The sequence below is a fragment of the Dunckerocampus dactyliophorus genome, chromosome 13 (genome assembly GCF_027744805.1).
Source record: "Dunckerocampus dactyliophorus isolate RoL2022-P2 chromosome 13, RoL_Ddac_1.1, whole genome shotgun sequence".
Taxonomy (NCBI): Eukaryota; Metazoa; Chordata; class Actinopteri; order Syngnathiformes; family Syngnathidae; genus Dunckerocampus; species Dunckerocampus dactyliophorus.
Window position 1 is genome coordinate 26,603,737 of NC_072831.1, and position 13,377 is coordinate 26,617,113.

The 13,377-nt window shown below is 43.0% G+C and overlaps 2 protein-coding genes across 2 annotated transcripts; both read right to left on the bottom strand.

Annotated features, from left to right (window-relative positions):
* sumo3a (small ubiquitin like modifier 3a) lies at positions 1-7,223 on the bottom strand. Its single transcript, XM_054796177.1, has 4 exons — positions 7,050-7,223; positions 3,915-4,043; positions 2,297-2,368; positions 1-1,428 (listed from the first exon to the last, which is right to left on the bottom strand). The coding sequence occupies exons 1-4, from the start codon at positions 7,068-7,070 to the stop codon at positions 1,366-1,368; spliced, it is 285 nt and encodes a 94-aa protein (XP_054652152.1). The 5' UTR covers positions 7,071-7,223; the 3' UTR covers positions 1-1,365.
* Positions 7,224-7,611: 388 nt separating this feature from the next.
* pttg1ipa (PTTG1 interacting protein a) lies at positions 7,612-12,628 on the bottom strand. The gene is made up of 7 exons (XM_054796175.1): positions 12,441-12,628; positions 11,925-11,977; positions 11,612-11,720; positions 11,123-11,225; positions 9,714-9,779; positions 9,295-9,341; positions 7,612-9,178 (listed from the first exon to the last, which is right to left on the bottom strand). Exons 1-7 carry the CDS (start codon positions 12,529-12,531, stop codon positions 9,141-9,143), a joined length of 507 nt encoding a protein of 168 aa, XP_054652150.1. The 5' UTR covers positions 12,532-12,628; the 3' UTR covers positions 7,612-9,140.
* Positions 12,629-13,377: the final 749 nt, after the last annotated feature.

The following is a 13,377-nucleotide window of genomic DNA, read 5'->3' on the forward strand; positions in this document are numbered from 1 at the left end:
TCTGAGTACCAAACTATATTTATTGTATACAGTAGTAAAAGACCACAAATAATGTACAAATCAGTAGAGAAACAAATAACATGACAAAGACCTGGGCCTTGTTTTGTTGTAAAGATGTGTTTTCTTTTTGAAGCCAATCCAGGAGGACGCAAATTTGTCACGGATAAATGTGCTCTTATTTTGATGCAAAAAAAACAAAAACATAAGAGAGCTGAAATTCTGATGACTGTTAGGTGCAGAAGTGACGTTTCCTGGAAGTATGAGGAATGCTTTGACGGACTGGACGCACACAAAAAAATACACTTGCAAAAACTGTGGGGGCAATCTATTTCTATTTTTTGTTAAAAAAAAAAAAAGGAAAAAAAAAAAAGGGTACATTGACATTAAAACGCTAAGGAGGGCATCTGCAGGAGAAAGCGTAAATCCCCAAAGACAGTATTTTAAGCTACAATACAATACCGGATGAAAATTCTTAGCACATAATACAAAGCGTGTTGTCGTGCACCTCCAAAAATGGTGGTACTGGTTGGGTTGCCCCCGCCCCCTCCCTCCACCACATACAAAAATGGTGTTGCACTAAATGTTCATCTTAGGCCAGTTTATATCAATGCAAATATGAATATGACAATATGACAAAGAAGTGAGGGGTTTACAACAATATACTGACTTTCCAGGATGCCGCCCAGAACCCCACCTGGGGCTCCTCCACTGCCCTGCTTCATTCTACCCATGCAGCCATCTTTCAGTCTGAATAAATACTTGGCGGTATGCACATGGAACGACAAGAAGAAAAAGCGAGTAACCAAAAAGCGAAGACTCCCTTTAAATACGTCTGAACATTTGGTCGATATTTAGCTTACATCCATTCTGTTGTTTGTTGTCTGTACAGGAAAAAAAAAAAAAAAGTGACCCCCGTGGGTGTCTATTCTTGTGGTTGGGGCTGGGGTGGCCAAACACAAAAATGATTTCGCAAAGCTGGTTAAAAAGCACAGAAGTAAAAAGACATGTTGGCAATAATGACAGCAGGAGTCCAGACAAAAACACGAAAGGTGGGCGACCCTTTGATGGACAATAACACTACCGGATAGCTGTTGGTCCAATCACAGCCCGTCTTCCTGATTGACGACAACCAAAGTACAGTACAGTCCTGGCCACTTATAACCCCACTTCCCCCCAACCCACTTCCCGCCCCCAAAAATTCCAACATGGACATAATGAAGAAATAGCAATAATAATAATAATAATAATAATAATAATAATAATAATAATAATAATAATAATAATAATAGCTGAGAAGAGCGACGACGGGTGATGATGTCGGAGGGTTGTGGTCTGAGGGTGGCTGTCACTGAGGCGAGAGGGGCTTTAGCAGAGGCCGCCAGTCTGCTGCTGGAAAACGTCTATGGTGTCTTCGTCTTCCATCTCCAGCTAGAAGAGGAAGCCACACGTGTTCCGTTAGTATATAACCATTGATTCTAATTCAAACAAAAACATTTAGCTTTTTCTTTGGATTTTTATTATTTGCAAAAGTGACAACCTCATAAAAAAGGTGTTAAAAATGCATATCGTTCAAACAGTACAAGTCAAGCATCCCCATATAGTCCATTGTTCAACTTACACTGGTTAACTTCTTTTTGCACTTGTGTGACAACAAGGAGAGAATGAGCGATGTGCATTTGGATGGAGTTATTATGTCCCCCTCAGTGGTTAGTAAAAAAAAGTGTTTTAATGTATTACTACTCAGTGTTTCCCATACATTCATTTATTTATTTGTAGTGGCCTGCCACATTAGTGGACAATGTACATTAGCGGACAAAAAATCCGCTACATTTGGATCGCCACAAATAGATTTGGGGCTACCTGTTCACACTCGCTCATAAACACAACAACACAGTTGGTCTGCCGGACTATAAGACGACGAAGCAGCAGGGATCGGTGTTACATTTAGTGCGTGACATAAAAGCATGTATGGCTCTGAACGAGCAGCAAGTGCTGCTGTGGGCCCCTCTCCCAGATACAGATTGCCGTCCTGTGGCAAAACATTGCTAATAGAGACGTTTGGTCAAATTGGTAAAAAACAAAAACAAAACTGTTAACGTATTTATATGAGACTGGGTAGCTTCTTTTTAAACTTGTATGGCAGGTAAATATGTTTACAATGTTTCTTTAAACCTTGCCTGTACAGTTGATAAAAGGTTTTAGAAGTCTATTATTTCAACAATGGGGGAAAAACAGAGCAGAATGATAGACTGACATCGCAGCCTTTGTATTAGACGAACAGAGCGAGGGGTCTTACCTGCGAAGGTGTATCAGTCTCATTGATTGGCTGGCCGTCAAACCTGAACCTGATCTGCCTTATTGAGAGTCCCTGTAATGAGGAAGACGGTAAGGCTTTGGTTCAACAAATCTATTCTCAAACTGTGGCTCCATCTAGTGGTGCTCAGGAACACCACACAAACACGTTAACCAAAAATCTGCTGAAATGTAATTCTAGTGACATTTTCTTGTGTTGAAATATTAACAGTTGAAAGCAAATAACCTGCGAGAACAAGCTAAACCACCCTGGTAAGTGCAGGTAGCAAGAGTTTGAGAAACATTACTTTAGGGAACTCAAAAGATGGCAGCTTCATTCATCCACTATTACTTAAAGCAGGGGTCACCAAGGTTTTTTCTTGTGAGAGATACTTTTAGAAAATGAAAATGGCCACAAGCTACTCATTTTTGTAGAAATGATTTTCATACCTTTTTTCAACCCAAACAAATCCTATATGCTTGTTTTACCAAAACATTGACAAAATGCTGGTATCCACAACTCACATTCAACTCACATTATTAACTGAAAACTCTGAAATGAGAGAAACTGAATGAAAAGCAGGCTTGCGGGCACCTCATGTGGTCGTGGGAGGCTACCTGGTGCCCGCGGGCACTGTGTTGGTGACCCCTGACTTAAAGTATGAAAATAGTACAGTGGCTGACAGAAGCAAAGACGTAGCAAACACAAAAATGATCCAAAACCACACACAAACACAATAAAACTGCAACAGTAATATGCTGCAAAAGCCACACACACACAAAAAAAAACACACACACACACACAAACTCCATAAACAACTGCAAGCGCAAGTAACAAAACTGAGGTTTGTCAGGCTATCTGGAAGTTAGCCAGACCTCAGGGATGCCCAGCAGAGGCAGAATGACTATGTCCATTTTTCGTTACGTTTTTGTAAAGCACTTGGCTGTAATATGCTACACCATTATAGAAAAGTGATTTCCAACCAGGGGTACGCGAGCAAATTGCAGGGGGTACGTGGAAACGTATGTGGAAGATAAGTAAATATTCACAGTCATTTCATATCAAGTCAGACAATAAAATGGAACATGTGGACTACAACTGGTTTCGCCAGGGAGACAACCTGTGGCGCCAAAATCATAACAGCTGTGTTACATTCTACTTTCGGAGAATTATCGACACGTATGAGTTAGGCGGTACTCATGGTATGACAAAAAGGCTCTGGGGGTACACAAGCAAGCATTAGAATAACACCAAGTGTTGATGTACTTTTGCATTGCAACTCCTAAGGTCTCCATGTTTTTAAAGGTGGATATCCTCCATGTCTTGCTCCCCTGGTTGCTTAGCAAACTTCTGTTTTGTTCCGTAAACTTGCAGCTCTTCTCTCCTGCAGTTGTATTTTGGCTTGTGTGGTGTTTTCTTGCAGCATATTTCTTTTGAATATCTGTTTGATCCTTCATTGTTTTGTGATTACAGCATTTATAATGTATGCAGCATTTTCCCTTTGCATGTGTTTTGTGGTGTTTGATGTTTTGGATCATTTCTGTGTTAGTAGCGCTTGGATGTTGCCGCGTGCTTGCTTCAGTCAGCCACCGTAAAGTAGCGTGTGGTGATTGGAGCTCACCTGTCGTTCGCAGTATGCCTTCATGAGTTTACTGAGGGGTGTGTGCCTTTTGATTTTGAACTGGACCACCGAGCCATCTTGCCCTGCAACCTTCAGGTTGATGTGGTCATTCTCGGTCTTGACGCCCTCCTGCAAGCACAACCAAGCAAGGTAATACAACACACAGCATAATATAAGATGTACAATATTATAACATTAGGGGTTGTGACGACATCGTTCATAACAGCGAGGTTACACTTAACGGCACAGCTAGCTCGCAAGCAGAGATCTTGTACACGCCAAATTAGCATCATGTAGGAGAAATTCAATATCAATATACAATATTTGGTGGTGGCTGACTCGTCTCTTCAACATTGCGTTGAAGTCGTGACAAGTACCTCTGGATTGGCATACCGGGGTGGTGGTCCCCTTTTTCAAGAAGGGTGACCGGAGGGTGTGTTACAACTACAGGCGGAATCACACTTAATAGAACCGTTAGTAGAACCTCGACTACAGGAGGTGCAATGTGGTTTTCGTCTTGGTCGCGAAACGCTGGACCAGCTCTACATCCTTGAGGGGGGTTCTGGAGGGTACCTGTGAGTTTGTCCAACCGGTCTACATGTGCTTTGTGGACTTGGAAAAGGCATTCGACCGTGTCCCTCACGGTGTCCTGTGGGGGGTGCTCCGGAAGTACGGGTTGGTGATGCACTACTACGTGCCTTTCCGTCCTTGTACAACCGGAGCAGGAGCCTGGTTCGCATTGTCAGCAGTAAGTCAAGCCTGTTTCCAGTGAACGCTGGCCTCCGCCAATGCTGCCCTTTGTCACCGTTTCTGTTCATAATTTTCATGGACAGAATTTCTAGGCGCAGCCAAGACACCGAGGGAGTCCAGTTGGGTGGCCTTAGGATCTCGTCTCTGCTAATTGCAGACGATGTGGTCCTGATGGCCTCATCGGGCTCTGACCTTCAGCGTTTACTGGGGCAGCTTGCATCTGAGTGTGAAGCTTCTGGGATGTCACTCAGCACCTCCAAATCCGAGCCAATGGCTCTCAGTCGGAAAAGGGTGGATTGCTCCCTCCGGGTTGGGAATGAGTTCCTGCCCCAGGTGGAGGAGTTCAAGCATTTCAGGGTCTTGATCACGAGTGAGGGAAGGTTGGAGCGTGAGGTTGATAGGTGGATTGGTGCAGCGTCTGCAGTAATGCGGTCGCTGGACCGTCGTAGTGAAGAGAGCTGAGCCGGAAGGCAAAGCTCTCAATTTACCGGTCGATCTATGTTCCCACCCACACCTATGGCCATGAGCTTTGGCTCGTGACCAAAAGAACGAGATCGCGGACACGAGCGGCTGAAATGAATTTCCGCCGTGGGGTGGCTGGACTCACCCTAGAGGCTGGGTTATATTTTTTGCGCGAATGAGCTTCGCGGAAATCCGCTCAAGAGATGCTGTGTGAACTGGGCAGCTCCCAAACTGCAGGGGGCAGTGTATCAAAAACACATCTACAACAGTACTAAACTAGAGAGGAAGACGTTTGCCATTGTTTCAACTGATTCGACTTCCAACATGGCGACACTTGCGCGTCTACTTCTTGAAGAAGAGGAATTGTTTTGTATTTGTTTGCTGCTGCAACAAAAGGAAGAGAAGGTGGTCCACTCGTCTTTTAACACCACAGGGACTCTGCAGGTGAATGTGCTTACAAAAGGCATGCTGAACATGGCTGAAGACAACACAGGACTGCTTTGACTTGGAAATTAGTCTTTTTAATGCACACCAAATACTTATACACAAATATAAATAACAGCTTTAGGTTTTTCTCATATAACCCATGCAAAATTTATTAATTTTTTTAAAGTACTACACAGTCTTGTAGAGCCATTATCAAGTACAAAAAATATTGTGCAATTGTCATTGTTTTAAAAGTACAAAAAATGACAAAAACACAACTAAAAAAAAACTAAGCACAGCTGTTTTTGTGCAAGTAAGAAGTACTGTTTTTGTCAAAAGAAAATAAAAAAACAACTTGACTTAAAACACAACTTCTTTCTTGAACAAGCTTCAGGGTAGGCTGCCTCATATAAATGCCGGTATTTCCTTACTTCAGCTGCGAGGATCTCCTGCTCGTCTGCCATTTTTTTTCGCGTCTCTGTCCGCGTAGTTAGAATAATGTGGAGGTGCGCGTGAAAAGGGCCGCTCGAGGGGGCGTGGGTGCGAAAATTACGTCATTTGTCCGCACGGACGCGAAAAGCATGGAGATAGGGTGAGGAGCTCAGTCATCCCGTAGGGACTCAGTAGAGCCGCTGCTCCGTCACATCGAGAGGAGCCAGGAGTCAGAGGTGCCTCGGGCATCTAGTCCGGATGCATCCCTGATGAGGTGTTCCGGCGGGCATGCCCAGCCGGGAGAAGGCCCCGAGGCAGACCTAGGACACGCTGGAGGGATTATGTCTCACAGCTGGGCTGGGAACGCCTTGGTGTCCTCCCGGTGGAGCTGCAGGACGTGGCCGGGAACCGGGAGGTCTGGGCTTCCGTACTGACACTGCTGCCCCCGCGACCCGGACCCGGATAAGCGGAGAAAAATGGATGGATGGAAGCAGACGATTTATATTGTATATATCTGTTTGCAACAACCACAATTTAACGTTAATGCCTGAAACAATAGCAGGTCAACGTTAGCATGTTAGCTCGAGGATAGCACCTGCACGCCCCAGCCCCTCACAAATGATGCAGTTTAGCCACCGGCTAGCATCGCTAAGTAGCTTTGTTTTGTCGTAATGTGGCAAAACATGCACGGAAGACAATAAAACCCACCATATGAAAGATCTGTGGTGTAAGTTGTTTAGCTTCTTTTGTCACATCTTTTAGCATCCTATTGTGGCGGCTACAGCTGCGGCATTTGCGCAAATCGCGTGGTCCCCACCAAGAAAAAAATCCGCAAACGACAATCAAATGTTTGATGGCGAAGGCTTTTTTTGCTACCCAAAACGATAAAAAGGCTGATTACAATGTGAGCGCATTTAAGAGGATTTAACATAAACCGCCGATCGGGATGTCATTCATTTGCGAAACAAACACTTGCGCCAATTGAGAGAAACGTGCTAAGCAGGCCATTTTTTTACATTGCACATTCTGGAAAGCATCACGTTAGAACATTCTTTAAAACCTCACCTTTGGCTTTTCCTCTGACATGGCTGCTGGGTTTCGTGAGGCGGTTTGCCGGCGAAATTGAGTAAAAAATCTGCGATACTTGCTTGTTTTTATTTATATTTGTCTTCCTGTCGCTCTCTGTCCTCTCTTCTCCTCCGGTGACCGGCGCGCGCTTCGGACCGCTATTGCAATGAAAGGATTGGACGAAGACAGACACGTGACCTATAAGTCTCGGGAGCGCGGAGGCAGGAGCGCGCAGGCGTGCATAAATCCTCGATCACGCGAACTGGAAAGCCTATTATTAGAATGAACGTAATGTTGTATGTTTGGCGTGTTTACGATATTTAATTTCGTCGAATTAAAACTGATGTTCTAATACACATTATGAGGTAACAATCAAACAAAACCATTTGGAGCATCGACCTCTTTCATTATATAGTACCAGTCAAAGGTTTGGAGACACTTTCTCATGCTAGTGAATTACAAGTCGTGTCCAAACTTTTGACAGGTACTGTACACTTGTGTTTTTGTTTAAAAACTGAAATGAAATTTAAAAAACATGACAAGTTTCTTTCAGTGGCGGAACATTTTTTTTATTAGGCCTACATAAGGCAGTAACAGAACTACATGTCCACTCCATTCCATTTTCTTTTGTTTATCCAGGTCACGGGGGCAGCAGTCTCAGTAGGGAAGCCCAGATTTCCTGGTCCCCAGCCACCTCCTCCAGTTCCACGGGGGGACACCAAGGCGTTCTCAGGCCAGCTGTGAGACATAATCCCTTCAGCGTGTCTGCCCTGGGTCCTATTCCCGGCTGGGCATGCCCGGAACACCTCACCAGGGAGGCGTCCAGTAGGCATTCGGACCCGCCTGTCGACCTCACGCTCCAATCATCCCTCACTCATGAAGAAGACCCCAAGATACTTGAGACCTCATTCCCAACCAGGAGGGTGCAATCCACCCTTTTCCGACTGAGAACCATGGCCTCAGATTTGGAGGTGCTGAGTCTGATCCCAGAATCTTCATACTCAGCTGCAAACCGCCCCAGCAAACAATGAAAGTCACAGCATGATGAGGCCAGCAGGACCACATTGTCTGCTAATAGCAGAGACGCAGTCCTAAGACCCCTCAAAAAGGACCCCCTCAACGCCTGTTCAACATGTTCATGTCCTCAGACTCTGCTTCCTCAATGAAAATTATGTCAGTGGGATTAAAAGGGGCTTCAAAGTACTCGTTCCACCCCGACTATATCCTCAGTCGAGGTCAGCAGGCCTTCGTCCCCGCCGTAAACAGTGTGGACCGGGAACTGCTTCCCCTTTCTGAGACGTCGAATGGTCAGAACTACATGTCAATCCAACTAATAGGATGAGCAAAATGTAAAACCTCACAAAGTGCAAAAAGAGCCTGCGAATTCTACATTCAGTTGTCTCAAATACATTCAACAACATGCAGATGTAACAGATTTTCATGAGCAAATGAGGACAAAAAGATGAAATCATCTCAGAGCACTGTCAAGATGGACAAGTTAGGTGAAAGAAAAATGTCAGCTTGCCTTTTTGTAACAAAACAAACAGATTTTTGAGGAGATCACTGCCACTTACTGAACTGCACGGTACCATCTTGGTGTGGCTCTACACATTTTCATGAGTGCAGCACAAAATTGGGAAACACACACCACATTGTAGGCATCATTCAGAACAAGATGTGCTTTGCAAACATTATTTACTTCATTAAGGGATTAAGAAGACTTATTTTATTATTTATATTGAAGACGGCAAGACAACGGAGCGCTGCAGCCAAGTGGAGACTGTGGAGTATAATACAGCACCGGCCTTAGTTTAGACATGTTTGGATGTTTTGTTTATCAAGCCTCCAAGTTGGGCATTAAGTCATTCATGGTATTGACTCGACATTCTTAGAACCCCCGGCTGGTACCTCCTAGTACCTGAGAGCAATTAGAGCTGTACAGAGCAGAGTAGGTACCGTGCAGTGGAAAAGTGGGCAATAGTAGTGATTGCTTAGAGCCTTTTGGCTTGTTACATACACTGTATAGAACACAATACAAAAGTCATGAATAAAACATTGTTAAATTAAAGTCCCGGTTCAGGAATCCTCTCATGCAAATCTGGAATAAGGATTTGGTCCACTTAAGCCTGGAAGAACAACAAACAACACAAAGAGGATGAGTAAATAATATGAATAAACACACGCAAGTTATGAAGCACCACTGTTGCTTTACTATCTAACTTGTCAAATTTCGTAGCCTCACCATATTTCTTCCTGATTTCCTCGTGTCTCTGTTTCATCTCGGCCCGCCTGCCAAGACACAAAAAAGCAACATAATGATGAGTCATTGCTGGAGAAGTCACGTGACAGCAAGTCTGTTTGGGCCGATGATATGTGTGATGTGCACATTTCTACGCTTCACTGCTTTTCCATTGCTCAGGCTAACCACACTATACATTCAACATTGTAAAATACATTAATGTTGATCTTTCTGTGTTTGACTGCATTTCTTTGTTGGCCATCTTGAATGCAGGTCACGTCCTCATGCAAAACAAACTTAGTTTAGTAGTTGGAGGTTTTACTTTAACAGGACTGTATTTCAAAAGGAGATCAGCTGCTAAACTGTACATGGAGATTTATAAATAACTGCACACAATTTAGTGAGAACTTTTTTTTCTTTACCTCTCCTCCTGTTTGGATTTTGATCTGTTCATCTGCCTCTCCATCTTGGCTGCGAATCTCGAAGATCTGGCACAGAAAACACACAAAACCAAAATTAGGTTATGACTGGTTATGGAAGCTATTGGGAACTGAGCATTATAGTTTTGTAGCATTTCCATTGTCAAACATTGCATCGACCTATACCCCTTTGTGGCACCCTTCCATTAGGTCGTTGAGTACACTTTAAGATCATTTTTGCTCCATTTTGTGTTTATTAGCACTGTTTAACTTACTAGTCCATACAGGAAAACAACTTCCTGTTTACATCACTTTGACCAATAAGAGGAGATTGCCCTCACATGGTTTTTTGTGGCACATTTTGTTTCCTTCTGTGAGAAACCAAACAGGAGAGTACTTGGACCAATTTTGCACACCTATCATTTGATTTAGACCAGAAAAAGTAAACCATAGATGTAAAAGCAGCTGAGAGAGCTGTAAAACTGCTTAAAGAGACATTAAGTGATGCCAAAAGGAAAAAACATAAAATGTACATTATGTGGTTTCCATCTCTTTGTACATGATAGTAATGCTGATCTACAACATCCTTGCCAAAAATCCACAGAACATCAAAATCCAAAAGCTTATAGTTTCAAAATCAGAAAAAAACTCCTTTCTTAGCGGATTTAGCCATTCCATAAAAACAGTGGATCCTTGCACATTCGCGATTCAGCATTCATGGCCCCACAAAATTGCAGATTTTTGATCCAATTTTTTCTCTCTCCAAAAAAAGGTCGCTTTTCATTCACCGTAAGTCTGTAATAATTTATAAATATGTGGGAATACAGCATGTACATCATACATGCGTCACTGTTAGAAAGCCCACAATTTACCGTATACATGATTATGTCTTTATGCTTCACCGATGATGTTTTTTGTCAAGCGTTGAGATTTCGCACTTTGTTTGGCGGTTCTTGAACGCACAGCCCTTTGTTTGGCTGCGGGCGCATGACCTTTGACAGTCAATCCAGCCTCAGAACTTGCAGCGAGGGGAACATGAGTTAAGATATTATCTTAAATTGTCTTAAATTATCTTAAAAAGGGCAACACTGTGACTCCAATTCCATCTGTTCATCAATCATCCAATATAATCATTCATTAGTGGTGAGTGAGAGAAGGGGAATCTAATCTATTTACAACGGTTACTCTTACTGCAAATGTTGATCCGAAATTGGAGGAGAACGTCAACTTCAAGCTAGCAGGAGGGTTTGGACCGGTAGGGGCGATTCATGTGTAAAAATGTATCTACTGCACACTAATAATGGTAAAGTGTTAAAAAGAAACAGGGCGTATTGCGCAGCTTGTTCTCCAAGATTAGACCAGGCGTCGAGGTCTGTCGAGTCAAACAGATGACAATCACACAGCAGACTTACCCAATGTTTTCACACTTGCAGCAGCAGAACAGACAGATCAGGAGGACGATGATGAGAACACCGCCCAGCACCGCCAGGGTGATGATTAAATGCTGGAAGTTCACTGTTAGAGGCGGAGAAAAAAAAAAAAAGGAAAAACACAGGTGAGCTAAGCATTACCATGATAATGTAAGAGCAATATAAGGGACATACACCTTGTATACAGTACAGTAGTGGACACCTGTACTATATCATACTGTACGCTGTTCACCAATATTTTGACACGTATGTAGCTAAGTAAGGAGGAGGTCTAAGTCTTCAGAAAGTTCTTTTTACAGGAACAATCTGACACGATTGCTCATACGAGCTTTGACGTGCCATATATGAAAAAAAAAATGCATGTGCTGCCAATTATTAATAACCACCACCTTGCACAAAAGAAATAAACAGAGTGACACAATCCAGCTGTCCCTCGTTTATCGCGGTGAACACTTGTTTGTGTTGTCTTACTCCAACAAAGTCCCCAGCGTGCATCATTGAGCGGACAGAGAGCATGTGGTGGCAGGATGCTCCTCACAGGATACGTCACACATGTTCGGGTTTTGATGCACCACAAGCACTGCGGAGTGGACAAAAACACAATATAAACCAGTCCTGTTGAGCAACTTTAAGCAACACAAATGGTTAATAGTGGATTGAGGAAGAAGAGGAGGAGGAGGGTGGGAAGGAATGAGATCAGTTAGAGCTCAAACCAGTCCGACCAGTGTTCAGGTGAAGCTTTTGGCCTCTTTCCACAACAAAAACTCTTTTCTTGTGGACTTACTGTCACGTTCTGCAAACATTCCTCGCAGCTGGTGCCATTCTTGGACTCGCAAGCTGTTGCCCAGAGAAGAAAAAAGCGATAAAAAAAAAAACAAGTAGAAGTGATGTGTAAGCACACATTGTTATGTAAGAACTAAATGAGGACTCAGGGGTGTTTGGTCCTGCTCCTATCCCACTGGGAGCCTCTTCTCCATGGAGACAGGCTTGGAGATTGACTATTATTGCTATTTTAACAAGGAGAGCACCTTTAAAATTAAAATGGCAACACATATATGTATGTCTTGATTTTTTTAAGTGGTTTGAAAAGGGGAAGTTATTCAACAGACATGAAAGTAACTATGTTATATTATAAATAGCAAAACTGTTTGAAACATACAGTTCTTCTTCTAAGCTCATTAACAAGCACAAGATTCATTTGGTTATAATGGCGCCTACTATTTCAAGAAAGCTAGCAAGCTAATTCGTTAGCGAACCCAGGAAGAAGAAGACCGGCGGTCTTATTAGTACACTTTCTTACCTTGTCCAGGTGCGGAAGTTTGTGCTAAAATTGTCCCCAAAGCGAACGTAAAGAGGAGCACAATAGGTCCCAAACTCCTTAAGCCCATCATGGTTGGCTAAAAATTGTTAGATAGTCCTTCCTTATGTCTTCTCTGTCTGTTAAATAGTTGCGTGGGTGTGGAGGAAGAAAGACCGTGGCCTCTGCGTCAGGGTTCGAACACGAACTTGATCACGTGACAAAACACTGACGCACACGGACACACAAAGAGGAGGATACTCTGATGAAATCATTTTACATTATGTGTGACCCATGCAATTTGAAGTATGAGGAGTTATTTATCTTTATATTTTTAATTTTATTATATATAACTGTGTGTATATACATATATACAGTATGTAATTCGTTTTTTATTTATAGTAACTCAAGTAGAAAGATGGTGAGTTGTTGATCTGCAGGGGGAAAAGATTGCTGCGGCCCCGAACCCAGCAGAGGGCGCTGTCTCACAAGTCAATTCACTTAACATTTTCAAGCAGGAAGAGACTTTGACAAGATGTCATGTTGTGTAACGGCATGTCTTGAAAGTACACTGTACACCAGGGGTCACCAACGTTTTTCCTTGTGAGAGCTACTTTTACAAAATGAAAATGGCCAAGAGCTACTCATTTTTTTAACATTTATTTTTAGAGCTTATTTTAAACCCAAACAAAGCGAATATGCTTGTTTTACCAGAACATTAACAAAATGCTGGTGTCCACAACTCACATTTTGTATTTCAGAATGCATTTCTTTCTACTGTTCTTTCATTATTAACTGAAAACCTGAATGAAAAGCAGGCTTGCGGGCACCTCATGTGGTCGTGTGGGGCTACCTGGTGCCCGCGGGCACCACGTTGGTGACTCCTGCTGTACACTATACTGTAATTGTTTCTTCATGTGTAAAACTGAATCCATTTTAT

Bases quoted from the DNA above. Each gene is read 5' to 3' on its own strand.
- sumo3a (XM_054796177.1), bottom strand. From the start codon at position 7,070: ATGTCAGAGGAAAAGCCAAAG. The intron at 4,044-7,049 runs GTGAGGTTTTAA...TTGTGCTTGCAG, and splicing joins TGTCAGAGGAAAAGCCAAAG to GAGGGCGTCAAGACCGAGAA. The intron at 1,429-2,296 runs GTAAGACCCCTC...TTCCTCTTCTAG, and splicing joins AGACTGATACACCTTCGCAG to CTGGAGATGGAAGACGAAGA.
- pttg1ipa (XM_054796175.1), bottom strand. From the start codon at position 12,531: ATGATGGGCTTAAGGAGTTTGGGACCTATTGTGCTCCTCTTTACGTTC. The intron at 11,721-11,924 runs GTAAGTCCACAA...TCCACTCCGCAG, and splicing joins AATGTTTGCAGAACGTGACA to TGCTTGTGGTGCATCAAAAC. The intron at 9,780-11,122 runs GTAAGTCTGCTG...TTTCTGTGCCAG, and splicing joins TGCAAGTGTGAAAACATTGG to ATCTTCGAGATTCGCAGCCA.